General features: G+C 37.7%; 1 protein-coding gene across 2 annotated transcripts in view; it reads right to left on the bottom strand.

Annotated features, from left to right (window-relative positions):
- Window positions 1-14,453, bottom strand: part of TET2 (tet methylcytosine dioxygenase 2) — a 124,999-nt gene that overhangs the window by 29,530 nt on the left and 81,016 nt on the right. The window contains exons 3-6 of one of the 2 annotated variants that reach the window (XM_072810137.1): window positions 9,228-12,709; window positions 7,444-7,534; window positions 5,928-6,021; window positions 5,121-5,329 (exon numbers count right to left, since the gene is read on the bottom strand). In XM_072810137.1, coding sequence (XP_072666238.1) covers window positions 5,121-5,329; window positions 5,928-6,021; window positions 7,444-7,534; window positions 9,228-12,663 — 3,830 coding nt within the window. In that variant the 5' untranslated portion in view covers window positions 12,664-12,709. The remainder of the gene's footprint in view (window positions 1-5,120; window positions 5,330-5,927; window positions 6,022-7,443; window positions 7,535-9,227; window positions 12,710-14,453) is intronic. The other variant, XR_012023199.1, reaches the window with a different exon arrangement.

Below are 14,453 nucleotides of genomic sequence, written 5' to 3'. Positions count from 1 at the left end.
TCAGCAGTGATCAAAGAAATAAACATTAGAGCTAAAACTCTAATACTCTGGAAAGAAAACAGATGTAAATCCTCAAGACCTTGGATCATGCAAAGGTTTCTCAGGTAGAATACTAAAAGTATAGGCAATTAAAAAATATATAAATTTGATTTCATCAAAATTGAAAAATTCTCTGCTTCAAGGACATTACCAAGAAAGTGAAGAGGCAACCCACAGAACAAGAGAAAATATCTGAAAGCCACATATCTGATAAAGTTCTAGTATCTGGAATATATAAAGAATTCTTACAACTCAAAAAAACAATAAACTCAACTTAAAAATGAGCAAAGAATCAAGTAGGCATTTTGCAAAGAAGATATATGAATAGTCAATAGTACATAAAATAATGCCTAACATCATCAGTCATTAGGGAGAACAAATCAAAACCACATGATACATGTCACACCCACTTGGAAGGGCTATAACAAAAAAGACAGACAGTAACTAGTTTTGGTGCGGATGTGGAGACATTAGAACTCCCATAGATTGCTGGTAGGAATGAAAAATGGTACAGCTGTTTTGGAAAACAGTTTGGTGGTTCCTCAAAAAGTTAGAGTAACCATATGACTAACGATGTCACTCCAAGAGAACTGAAAACTATCCATACAAAAACTTGTACATGAATGTTTACAGCAGCCGTATTCATAACAGCCCCGAAGTGGAAACAATCCAAATATCCATTTACTGATGACTGGGTAAGGAAAACGTATTATACATACACAATGGAATGTTATTCAGTCACAAAAAGGAATAAATTTCTGATGAACACTATGACATGGATGAACCTTTAAAACATTATGCTAAGTGAAGGAGGGCAGGCAGGTCAGGAACTAAATACTGTATTATTCCACTAATACAAAATGCCCAGTATAGGTGAATCTATAGAGTCAGAAAGTTGATTAGTGGTTGTCATTTTAGGGGAGAGGGGAATGGGAATTGACTATCTAATAGGTATGGGGTTTTCCTTTGAGAGTGAAGAAAATATTGTACAGTTTTGTGAATATACTAAACCACTGAATTGTTATACTTTAAAATGCTGAATTTCATGGTTTATGAACTATATCTCAAAACAAAAATTCCTGCATAACAAGGTGGAGCGACTTCAAAATGATTTCCCACATGAAATTACTACTAAAAGGCATTTTTATTTCTACAGGGCCTTTTATTTCTATAGGGCCCATTGTTAGAATTAACACATGGCAGTCTCATTTAACAGACTCTGAATTTGGCTCATGGTTAAATGACAAATCAGTAAAGCCATTGTAATAAAAATACTCATGTATATAATGTTTTAAAATACATTCTCAACCTCTGGGTTACCATCTGGACTTCCAACAGGAAAAAAAAAAAACTTTAAAAATTAGATCACATATTTAACCATATGCAAGTTTAGAAACACTAGCAAAATAATTTAAATGTAACAAATAAATGTATACTTTGAAAAATAAAAAAATATATCAATTTGGAAACTCAAACAAAATAATGGAAACCAGCAATGATCCTCAATGAATATGCTGCACCATTAGTTGTCAGTTTTCTGGGAAACTTGATGATGGACAGATCAAGCTGACAACTCCTAAACTCACTAAGCACTCTTAGTATCACTAGGAATGAAACAAAGCAGATATTATAACCCTCCTGCTGGATATGAAGAACTAAGATTATTTCACCACCACTTACGAAGCATTTCTGCCAATATATACATACATGTATGCATGCATAACTTAAGTCTCTTAATATGAGTATACAAAAGATAGTTGGGATAGAGAAATAAGTCGAACAAAACCAGTATGCAATCAGCCAAATCCAGAATGTGGGAAATTTTATGGAGCAAATTATACAGCCTGTTTAACAAATAAATTCATTAAAAAGAGAGGGGGAACTGTTATAAACAAAAAGAGGCTTATGAATCATATAACTTATCTCCCACATTAGGATATTTTTGAGAGTTAAAGGAAGTTCAATTAATACTTATGCTAGACAATAGGCATGGATTGGGACCACTCAAAAGCCTCAATCAAGTACAAGGAATGGGCTTTCTTGTTGTCAATATCTTTTTACTATTGATGATGATGATAACGCTGATGATGATGATGATGATGATGATTTTAAAACAGGATCCAGTTAGGGAATCTGAATGTGTTCTGAACATGTAATGATATTTAAAGAATCACTGACATGACACTGTAACTAGGTTTTGTAAAAAAAAAAAAAAAAAAAGAGTCCTTATCTGCTTGAGATACACACTGAAGTATAAGTATGTGAGGTGGAATCCGGGGTTTGCTTTAAAACATTGGTGGGGGTGGGGGGTGAAGGTTAGGAATTGTAGGGGAAATACATGAAACAATACTGATAAAATGTTGACAAGCACTGAAGCTATGTAATGGGTTCATGGGTATTCATTACCCTGCACCCCTCCATTTATGCACGTTTGAGAATTTTTATGATATAAAGTCAACTTTAAAAAAATTAACATCACCCAGCACGGTGGAACACATTTCTGGCTCTGACTTCTTATAATGACAGATACACTCCCACAATTCTTACTTGCCAAAAAAGTATTGGTTAGGCTTTGTCATGAAATGGAAATCTCAAAGGGAAATCTTTAAAGAAGAAACAGCTGGTTAGGCTCAAAGGAAATGTAAAAATTCGTTTATGACTTTCCCACTGAGAGATACTCTCAGAGTTCTTTTCTGAACACACAGTGGGTGGTTGTGGTATATGTACTCACTGGGGTTTGTAAGAACTTAGAGATGAGGCCCATACATCTTTGAATATTAAACTGAGTCAGCAGCTCCAACTGGAGGTTATTCTGTTTCTGGCAAACATAAAATTCTGCCACACATAAAATTTATTTTATGGGGTATTAGAAACTTCTAAAACTTCATCTGAATGACATCTCTATTGCCATTGGTGTCTATTTTAATTGTGTATGTTAAGTTTTGTTTTGCTTCTGGAGAATTGTTCTAGATATGCATTTAACCCAAAGGTAAAACTTCATCGAAATAATGACCCTTACCTTTTTGAAATTCCAGACACAGAGAAGCAAAAGTATGCAGATTGGCCTTTAAAATGTCTTAATATTTGAAGCATATCTTTTAATAGTTTTGTACTCACCTTCTGTTTAGACCAGTTAAACTATAATTTTTCTTAGGCCCTGGCCCAATGATTGTTCATGGATTTTAAATGCAAAATAACACAATTTAAGAAAGTTCTTAACATAGAATTTCTTTCTATATGTCAGATTCCCTTTCAGGCAATAGCATTTATAGAAATTATAGAAGAGCCCCCAGGAGAAAAATACCAGAGATACAGAATAACTGAAAATGAAATCAATTACAAAGAATGTGAAATATTGTTTGCATGACACTTCAAGAAATTTAAATAAAACAACTGTTATTTTCACAAGAAGTTCTTCAGTGGTTTAGAAGTTCAAGTCACCAAGTCTAAGAGGAAGTCTGCTTTAAAAAAACACAAGGCAGATACTTAATTCCTGAGAAAAATGCTATCACTGACATCATTCCAAGGTGGCGTGACTTTTATTTTTTTTCTGATTAAAGGCATTTAAATACATCTTTTAAAGAAGGGACAAGGGAAATTAGGATAAACTGAATATTTTATACCTAAAGTAGTCCATTGTGAGTTTATGAGTCATGTGTTATGAATCAGCATTCTATCTTCCAGCACATCATTTATAAAAGTGGATTTATAGCAGTGAGGTGCATGCCATGAAATTTTTAGACCATAACTACCACAGGAAGCCAAGTCACACTTTCATATACGAAATGTAACTTTCCTAGACGTATTATTTATAGTCGATTTCCACACCTCCCGTGACCCAGAGAGAAAACCCATGTTAACATGAAGTTAGTAAAGCCATATCAGTCAGAGTAATAGTCAGCAAAGGAACAAATTAGGTTAGCAACAAGCTGTTGAAACGAGCAGCATAGTAGTTCCATAAATTCAGTAAACTTTATTATAGTTTGGTGAATACAGAGGAAAGGAGACTAAAGAAGTGCAAAATTAAAATTATTTTAGGAATAATTGTAAAAATAACTCCTGCAGGATTTCCGTATAGTACTATGAATTGTCCTGTATTTTTAAAATGTTAAACAGGAATAGCATAGCAGAAGAAAAATAATAATGAAGATTCCTCCAAGTGAAGAGTTAAACTTCCTAGACTGGATGAGGTTAACAAAAAAAAAAAAAAAAAAAAAACATAACTGGCACTTGGATGCATTTAATATGTTTAACTGCATGCCCCTGCCCTCCTATTCTAAATGTTTATATTCCTGGAAAATAATGAATGTCCATAGCCACTAATTTCTTGCTTTAATTTAGTAGCAGTAAATATGAAAGCAATTTTTATTGTTATTGTGGAAATAATAAACTAGATTGAACTGAATCGTGATTCAGTTTATTTCTACAGAAATTCTATAAGCTTTATATTTTTATGTTTGCTACATTAAGGTTCTTGACCTGGGAATCCTAAAATTTATCACCAAACTTTTTTTTTTTAAGATTTTATTTATTTATTCATGAGAGACACACAGAGAGAGAGAGGCAGAGACATAGGTGGAGGGAGAAGCAGGCTCCCTGTGGGGAGCCCAATGTGGGACTCGACCCCGGGACCTCTGGGATCACTTCCTGAGCCAAAGGCAGACACTCAACTGCAGAGCCATCCAGGCATCCCAATTTCTCACCAAACTTACTTTCTGTTTCAGACACTGCAACATAGAAATGGTGTCAATACTTACTAGTGTGGCCAGGTACACAAGAGTTGTCACTTGCAGCAAGTGGACACAAATATTTTCAAGTTTATGGCATATTCGAGTTCATGTGAGTACAGACACTCAGCAAGCTGCTCCTAACTAAATGTCTACACTGTCTGAAGGTACAAAATAGTTAATGAAATCACCTCAAATTACCCACATTAGCAGATACGACTTCCTTCTGCACGACTGTGAAACAAGCATTTCGGTTCCCATTTTATAAATGTAAAAATGTCGGTTCAACTCCCTTCCCCAAACACAATGATCAGATTTGGCTATCAGTGGAAAAAGAGGGGAGGCTTCACTTACTCTTCATTCAGGGCACACCGACGATTGGTGAGAGTGCCATATTTCCTCAGTGTTTCAGTGAGCTCCGAGTAGAGTTTGTCAGCCAGGGACAGTGGGATTCCTTCCCACACCAGGATGAGAATCACAATCACTGCAGCCTCACAGGTGTGGCCAGCTCGCTCCCGCACCAAACACAGTAGCTTCTCCTCACTGCAGCTTCTGCGAACCACCTGTGAGGGTTCCCATTCCACCCCAACACCCCCACCCCAACCAAAACAAAACAAGGGTCACTTGTGGCAGATGAGAGCACTGATTTATGTATGCATATTTTTTCATGTCTGGGTCACAACTAGGGCAACATTTACTAGCACCTGCAACTTGCCTTTTGTTACCCATCTATGAAATTGGGGTCAGAACCAGGACAGGTGCAAAACTGCTCAATGTTTAGCAGACTATACCAGTACAGTGAGAGGCAATGCCCCCTGCATTAAAGCTAGAGCTGCATAAAAAACATGCAGGTCTTTTTCACAAAGTTCAAAGCTTTCAAAAATGACAATATAAAGTTTAATGGAAGGTATTTAAAGGATTAAGGACAACTTCACATTCCAAGAAGAATTATACCTTTTATCAATTTGAACGGATTTAAAAACTAATGATTTAAAAACTAATCTGCCTTTTGCTTAAGAGCTAACACAAAATAAATATGAGCAACGTTCATTTCAACTAGCATAAATGACTCTCAGATCTGGTAACCCAATTCTCAGGGTTAGATTAATGAATCAAAATGAACAAGATTCAAGACCAAAGGCCTTGTCAAGTCACACTTACCCATTTAGCAATAGGACATCCCTGAGAACTTTTGCCTTCTTTACCAGTATAGATGACTCTTTCAATCCTAATAGCTTTACCCTTCTGTCCAAACCTTAAAAGAAATCCACAGAAACACACACACATAAAATTAGCAAATGAAAGTGAAGCAACCAAAATACTGAACATTTGAGCATAATTTTATTCTATGACCACATCCTGAGAAATGAATGGTTTAATTTATTAAAAAAAAATAAGTCTAAGCCAAGCAAACTGGATAACAGACTTTAAGCTTTGTATTTCTTTGGTATAAAATATATTGATAATTGTAATGAACTATTTTGAAATTATATGTCGGGTGAAAATAAATGGGAAAGCTTATTTTTAGACATAATTTCACAAAGCACAAAACTTTTTTAAGTTTGTTAAATTCAGTCTTCTAAGATATATACTATTTGATTTTTGTCCTTTACTAAATTTAGCTATTTTAAAACTTGGGGAATCACAACAGATTTTAGTTAGAACTATTCCTCTGTTCCTCAAAGAATCTCTACCATTTTTTAAAGATGGCTTGCAAATAACTAGCATCTGGCAATTTTGAAAATATAGGATAGTTCTAGAGATAGATTATATTCTCCCTTATGACCAAGGCACTACTTACTACTTGATAATAACAAAAGGCACTTAGGGAAATCCCCTGTATCTGCCAGGCTACTAGAGGATTATTTAGTGAATTTCTACATACTAATTTAGAAATGGATAATTTGTAAATTGGGCAAGAATGATACAAAATATGTCCTTGCTGCCCACAATGTCTCCTATTATATTTTAATAACACTGCCTACCTCATAAAGAAAAGGCACCCTAGCATAGTAACAACTCACATCTGTGGATACCTATATGAAAGTCTTTCTCTGCATTGATTGTCTCTCTCATAAGTCTTCTACATGCAGGACTAATTGTAGATTCAGGTAAATACTTGCATACCTGTGACTGACAGTAAAAAAAAAAAATGCAGCTATAAATAGAATCTATCTCTATTTCTATTCAGCATCTCACACTTAACTTACCCTCTGCTCATACTAAGGGACTACTTCCTTACAGATCACTACTCTTTACAACTCTAGGTTAATTTAACTCCATGATTCCTTTCTTATACCACATTTCCCCCCTCTTTCTTCTTTGACACTTTATCATCAAGTGGGAAAGCCAGAGTGGGGCCTCTGTTTGCAGCCTGTGCCAGCACCCTTGTGCCTGGCAGGCTGGCTGGCTGGCTGGTTCTTGTGCGTGCTTGGGTTTTCTGGCATCCATCTCAAAGTGGGCAGCCTGTGCCAGCTCGCAGACTATTAGTCCTGTCAAATATTGTGACTCTCTGGTGAATAGCACAGTGTGTAGTGCTGGCAACCCTAGAATAGCTAAGCCTACTAATAATTACTCAATTTACAATTGTTTACTGCTTTGTATGTGAAAGCTGAAAAAATTCTGACATATACAAAAGGATAAACGTTAATCTGCCCTGTGCCTTTGCGTTAATTACCTTTCTTCCATGATTTCTCTAATAGCTGCCACATTAGGACCTGCTCCTAGATGGGTATAAAAAGGACCTTCATCTTTTTCAATAATTTGCTCTGTTGAGATAATAGAAGATTATTATTTTAGACCTCAATTATACTAAATATAAAGGCTACATCCACAAAGCTTATCCCCCACCTGCACATTAAGGGCCCTAAAATGTGACTTTAAACACTTTTTTTCTTTAAAAATGAATAAATTGATGGACTGATCTATTAGAAAATGTGCCAAGTAATTAAGTATATGTACATGCTGGCTGTTGGATAAAAAATATATTAAATTACATTTCAGATACGGAATAAGAAATTATTTAAACAAAATAAGTGGAACTAAACAACACAGTGAGGGATTTAGAATATATTATATGTAATACCGACTACAATCCAGTGTTTTAACTGAAAAAAAAATTTTTTTTTTATAGCTATCTAGAAGCCTGCCTGTTCCTTGGATGTTAAAAGATTAAAAATAAAATTTCCTGTCTTATCTCACCCCCAGGATATTGGCTCAGTTTTTATTGTCCAAGTACATTTTTCTCCTCTCATTTCCCTTCAACATTTAATTGCTGTGTCTTGAAAATAAGAATATTGATTCCAGACCTGTATTTGTAGTACTTTAGAACAATTTATGATGGAGAAAATACTGGAGAGAGGGTCAGGTAAAAGGAAGAGTTTCTTGTAAACTATCAAAGATGGGGAGTGGGAGGGGATGTTAGGGTGATGGGAGAAGAGGCTGCAGATGATTAGAACTTACCTAATGTTATCTATGACATGTGTGGTAGTTATCCCCTGAGGCAACCTAGTATTAACCACACAAAGGGGCGGTATGGCTCCTCCCTCCATTCTTCTATAAAATGTGTGGTGTCCCATTGTAAGAAGAAGAACATGAGGTGAGTGGACCACTGGCCATATCAGTTTAACATTTGTTTTTTTCAAATGTCTTCTACTGTATCCAAGCTGAGGAACTATAATAAAGTCTTTATATATATTTTATATGTATTTTATATTTAAATATATGTATCTATCAGAAAAATGTTTCCCTATTCCAACAGGCCTATTACGTAGCTTGAATTTTAACAAAAAGGTGTCTGTTTGAAAAAAGAAAAAAATATACTTTCTATCAAAAAGATGACACTTTAAAGAAAAAGTAAAATCAGAACGAATATAAATCATACAGTATTTTAAGTGTATACATGCAGGAAGGGCAACTTCATGAGTATTCAGAACTTTAGCATTATAATTTCCCCCAACTCACCAAGCCTGAAGACAATCTCCCCCTTATCTAGAAATTAATGTTGTAAAAAACACTAATATGTTCAACCCTGAATTAATACAAATTAAAAAGTTTCCACATTAATTTGCATATAGCAGTTATTTTTCTCATTTTAATAGATGTTTTTACTATCTAGGTGTCTCTCCAGGCAATGATACACAAAGAGTTAAACAGATTGATTAATCTAAAATAGATACCTTTACATTTTAAGGGGTTTGATTAGAGGAAGAAATGAGCATGTACATTGTTTTATTTATTTATTTATTTTTGAAAAACTGAATGTAAGTGAAGTTCTCTCTTGCACAGCACAAGCATCTGTAATTTAAAGACAAGAAATGTAAGCTTCAGGTTTTTTATGAGCCTTTACAAATTGCTGCCAGACTCAAGATATTTTAAAAAAGAAAGAAAATCCCATATCTGAAGATGAATTTGCTAATTCTGGATAAACACCATGTGTCTCAGTACTTTTCTGGCACTTACCTACACATCTGCATGATGGGAAATCATATTGAGTCTTGACAGGTGTATCCAATAAATTTTTTATAGGAGTATCTAGTAATTTGGAAGGTGACTCTAAAAAATTATTGAGAACAGAACCAGCTGTTCTTTTGGTTGGTGTCTTTTCTGAAGAAGGAGTTGCTTGCTGCTCTAAAGCTTGGGTGTGGCTATCAAGTTCTGCGGCAGTGGTTTGTCTAGTTAAAACTGTGACTGGCCCTGACATTTCAACTTTTACTTGCTTCTGTGATTTGAGAGTTAGAGCTTTATGGTCAAATAATGATTTGACCTGAAACTGCTTGAGATGTTGCTCCATGGTCTCAAGGATGCTCCTTTGCTGCACATTATCACAACTCGGGGGTGGAATCTCTTGCTTAGTTGTCTTTTTCCATGTTTTGTTTTCTGGCTGTGCTGACATGAGGCGCATACAGGTATGCGGCTTGGATCCAGGTTCAACCTTAATTGGCCTGTGCATCTGATTATGGCAAGACTCAGTCTGGGGGTGTTGTGTTTGCTGCTGTTCTTGCTTTTGCAAGAGGTGCCACCTTAGAGCAGCATGCTTTTGAATGTCCTTCTGGGGAGGGGTCTGACTGTGACTTCCTCCCTGGTCAGACACAGGGAAAGTGTTTGGTTGGTTTTGCATCAGGTACCTTTGCTGAGGGAGTTGTGTTGCTTGCTGGCCAGACATATCTTGGTTTCTACTTCTATATCCCTGTAGAACTGAAGCTTGTTGAGGCTTCTGCTCTTGCTCTTGAAAGCACCTATGAAGAACATCTTGCTTTGGAGTCACATTATTTGGAAAATATTGCATGTGATGCAAATTTTGAGTCTTGTTTCCTGCAAAGAGTTCAGAATTTATAATCTGTTCCTTATTTTCTGGAACTAGGTGTGTATTGTTTGAACAAGCAATCTGTAGTTTGCCTGCATTTGATTTCAAGACCTGACCATAGGGGGGATTTCTACTATTCATATTCTGTCCTTGCTCCAATCCCATTTGAGTATTATGAGTCTGGAACTCACTTGATTTCAAATACTGATTTTCACCACGGAAACATTCTTCCACTTTAATCTGGCTAAAGAATGATCCTTCTCTTTGCTGATCATTGTTGCCTTGGGATTGAGAAAAAGTCTGCGGCATTTGTTCTTTATTCTTCATTTGCAATTTTTGCTGTTGCTGCTGCTGCTGCTGCTGCTGGTGGTGGTTTTGAGAGATAAGTGAACTCTGGGATGGTTGTGTTTGTGTTTGTGCTGCCTGCTTATGAGGCTTGTGTTGTAAAAGGTGTGAGTTTGAGAATGGCTCAGTCTCTGAAGCCTGCTGAATCAAGTGCTGTTTTAATGTTGGGGGTATGAGTTTCTCAGTTTGGGAATCTGGTCTTTGTTCAAAATAAAACCTGTGTGCGCACAGTGACTGCATGTGAGCTTTGGATGAAGGGTCTGTCTTGGAGAAGTGCACCTGGAGTGAGGGTTTTTGGAACTGGAGCTGCTGGTCCACTGTACCTTGAGACTGCCCTTGATTCATCTCACCGTGGTATCTCTGTGGTCTATGCTCTGGCTGCATTATTTTCTGGATATAAGCCTGTCCTGGGAGCCCCCCAGGCAGGCTGGAATTTCCAGTGTATTGTTTGGAGGTCATTTGATTGGAGGGGTTGGACTGATACTGAAGAACTGACCGCAGTGATGCCTCATGACATTTTGGATGGGATTCTGCTTGATGAAAGTGAGGGGGTTTCAGTTCAATCCACCCTGGTTTCAGATAAGGCTGTGCTGGGAGCACAAGGCCTCGTGTTTGTTCCTTGTCTCGACCCTTCAGAATATCTTGCTCTCTATGTCCCATCAATTGCTGGCAGTGGTCCTGTGGATCCCCACTGCTACCAAGAATTGTTGGGTTATGCTTGAGGTGTTCTGATATTTGTCTCACTTTCTCAGAACATGCTGGAACAGTCATCATCCCTGGAGTCTGGATGTCATTCTTGTTAACACAATTATTCTGAGGCCTTTCTGGAAGCATCAGAGAGTGGTTGGGTATATGTGTAGATGGATTAGGACTTGGGGATGGCTGTGCCTCACATTGACCCTCTATTTTGACTTCCCTTAAAAGAGCTGTGTTACTTTGGTTGGGGTAGTGATGGTGTTCTTCCAAAACTCCATCATTCAGAGTGCTTTTTCCTTCTGAAGGAAGCTGAGAAACTTGTGGAAGAGGAGTAGGGGGAGAAAGAAGCAGTTGTGATGGTGGTGGTGTGGTAGGGGCAGAAAAGGAATCCTTAGTGAACACTGAGCTTTGCCTGAAGTAAGCACCATTTGTTTCATTTTGCTTTAAATACCGTTCAGAGCTGCCACCAGGAGCTTGCAAATTGCTGCTGGAACCTGAACAGAATTCTTCACCAGATACCAGCTTTGTGGTTCCTTGGATATTACTGTTTTCGGCACGAGACGGGCATCTGTCAAAAAGCAATTTTTGTTTTTCTGGTTTCTGGAAGGGACAGGTCCCTATCATTGCAGCTGTCTTACTGGCTTTATCAGCATCACAGGCCTCAGTCACCACTGCAACTGGCTCTGGACGCAGCTCAGAGTTCGAGGTCTGTGGGAGATTGATCTGCCCTGAGGTATGCGATGGGTGAGTGATCTCACAGGACAACTCATTAGTAGCCTGACTGTTAATGGCATGTTTGTGAGATGTGGTTTTCTGCACCGCAACGGAAACACAATCTGGATAATATTGAGACAGTGTTTTTTCCAGGAGTTCACCATGTGTGTTTTCCATGGAAGAGGCAGAAACTGTAGCACCATTAGGCATTAGCACTGCCTTGTTTGTAAGAAGTAATGTAAAGTTCTTGTCACGGTAGTTAGCATTTTTCTCTTTCTGCTCATTCGGAATCTGAAGCTCTGGTTTTTCAGACCTACTGCAGTTCTGTGTTGAAGAACTGATGAGATCTTTAACTGCATTTTCTTGGGCTACAGAGCTCACAGATTCTCTCTTATCGCTTAAATCGGAGACATTTAGTTGACTGCTGCCTTTGCCTGGATTACTTTCTTGGCTTTCCCCGAAGTTATTTCTTTCTCCATTAGCTTTTTGGTCTTGTTTCAATTTCTTGTTCTGATGAAGCCCAGAGAGAGAAGGTTCACTAACTGTGCGCTTTATTCCTCCATTTTGCAAGCACCTGGAATACCCTCTACCTTCTTGGATAAAGTCTGGACTCACGCGACTATTCTGGCTTCTCTTCATATGGGGTATTCCATGGTAACTTTTGAAAGACTGCCACTTGGTGTCTCCATTTACTTCTGGATAAGGTCTCTCAGTCAATGGGCTTCCATTCTGGAGCTTTAGGGCCAGAGGTTCTGTCTGGCAGTTGGGAGAAGGAGATGGTGTCAGGAATGGACTTAGTCTGTTGCCCTCAACATGGTTGGATCTATCCTGTTCCATCAGGCTTGCTTCGGGGCCATCCACAAGGCTGCCCTCTGAATGAATTCTAAAGAGCATGGAAACAGAAAATGAAATGTATTAATACATTTCTAGCAGTAATAACAAATATTGGAGAGTAACCATGACATTCATAATGCTGAAATTCCTAGACATAGCAAACTGTGATACTCATTTTCATATTTCAGTGTGACAACCCATAGCTGACTATTTTTGTCTTCCCAACAACTCTCAAATATTTATGGTCATGGAGAAAAAACATGATCAAAATCACCAGCTGATGTGGGAAATTCATACTGCATTAGTAAACAGAATCAACCTCCTTCCCAAATAATTTTTTTTGTCAAAATGCTAAAAGCAATAGAGAAGGATTATCTCCTTTTTTTCTTTCTTCTCTAGTACCTTACACATCCAATCACTTGCTAAGATCTGTCAGTTCCATTCCCTATACTCCTTAAGTCATCTCCACTGCTGCTTGGTAGCCAGACCTATATTATCTCACTTCTTTATCTTTTGCAGTAGCTCTTTAATATTTTTTTTAAGATTTATTTATTTATTCATGATAGACATAGAAAGAGAGAGAGAGACAGAGACACAGGAGGAGGGAGAAGCAGGCTCCAGGCCGGGAGTCCGGCGCAGGACTCGATCCCAGGACTTCAGGATCGCGCCCTGGGCCAAAGGCAGGCGCTAAACCACTGAGCCACCCAGGGATCCCCTGCAGTAGCTTTTTAGAAAGTTTTTCCCCAGCCCAGCCTGTTCTCTCCCTAGTCCTTCAAGGTTCCTTCAAATTGTTACCAAAGGGAATGTTCTCAACACAAATCTGATGTCATATCCTCCCGAACATGCTTTGCTGTCTCCACACTGCCTACATTAATAATTCTCAAACTCTTTCACCCACACACCTGAAAGACAAGGCAAATTCCTTTTAGTGTTAATATTCCAGAAAATTGAATGGGGTGAGATATGTCATTTATAAAATGTCATTTCTAGGTGATTCTATGTCTTCCTCCACAGGGGCTGTCTGCCCACTTCTACTGAGAACTGCCTGATACAAATGGTTTTTCATAGGCAGATTTGTATTTTTCTCTCCTCCTACTTCCTCTCACAGCTTACACTCCACCTATAACAACAGCTTATAAATACCCAAACGTGGTAAATCATTTCAGGCCTCCATGCTGTTTGTCATTTTATTGGCCTAGAATGCCTTCTTAAGTCCCCTGATTTGCCCAGTGACTCCTATACTCCTCTCAGAGTCTCAGGTATCACTTCTCTTAGGATTTCTTCCTTGATTTTCCAAGAGAATTAATCACTTCCTTTTTTTTTTTTTTTTTTAAAGATTTTATTTATTGAGAGAGAAAGGGAGCACAGAGGGAGAGGGAGAAGCAGATCCCTGCTGAGCAGGGAGCCCAATGGGGGGCTTGACCCCAGGATTCTGAGATTGTGACCTGAGCTGAAGGCAGATGCTTAACCCCTGAGCCACCCAGGTGCCCCAATCACTCCCATTTCTATGTTATTTCTATATCTTGTATATGGTTTACTGCTGACCATATCTACTCAATTTATTTTGTTTACTCACTGGACTGTGAACTTAAGAACACTCTGTTCATTTTTGTGCTTAGTATAGAGTATCCAGTTTCACAAAATTGATATAAATTTGCTCATCTTACAATCATTTCTTCATTTACTCATTAATTCAAATATTTTTGAGACCAATTCTGATAGAGATTTCAAAGTCCAAATGACTGGAGTGCAGGGAGAAATGGGCACTAAAAACCATAAATAATCCATCATAT

This window comes from Canis lupus, chromosome 33 (assembly GCF_048164855.1).
Source record: "Canis lupus baileyi chromosome 33, mCanLup2.hap1, whole genome shotgun sequence".
Classification (NCBI taxonomy): Eukaryota; Metazoa; Chordata; class Mammalia; order Carnivora; family Canidae; genus Canis; species Canis lupus.
This window is presented reverse-complemented; position numbering and strand designations above follow the sequence as displayed.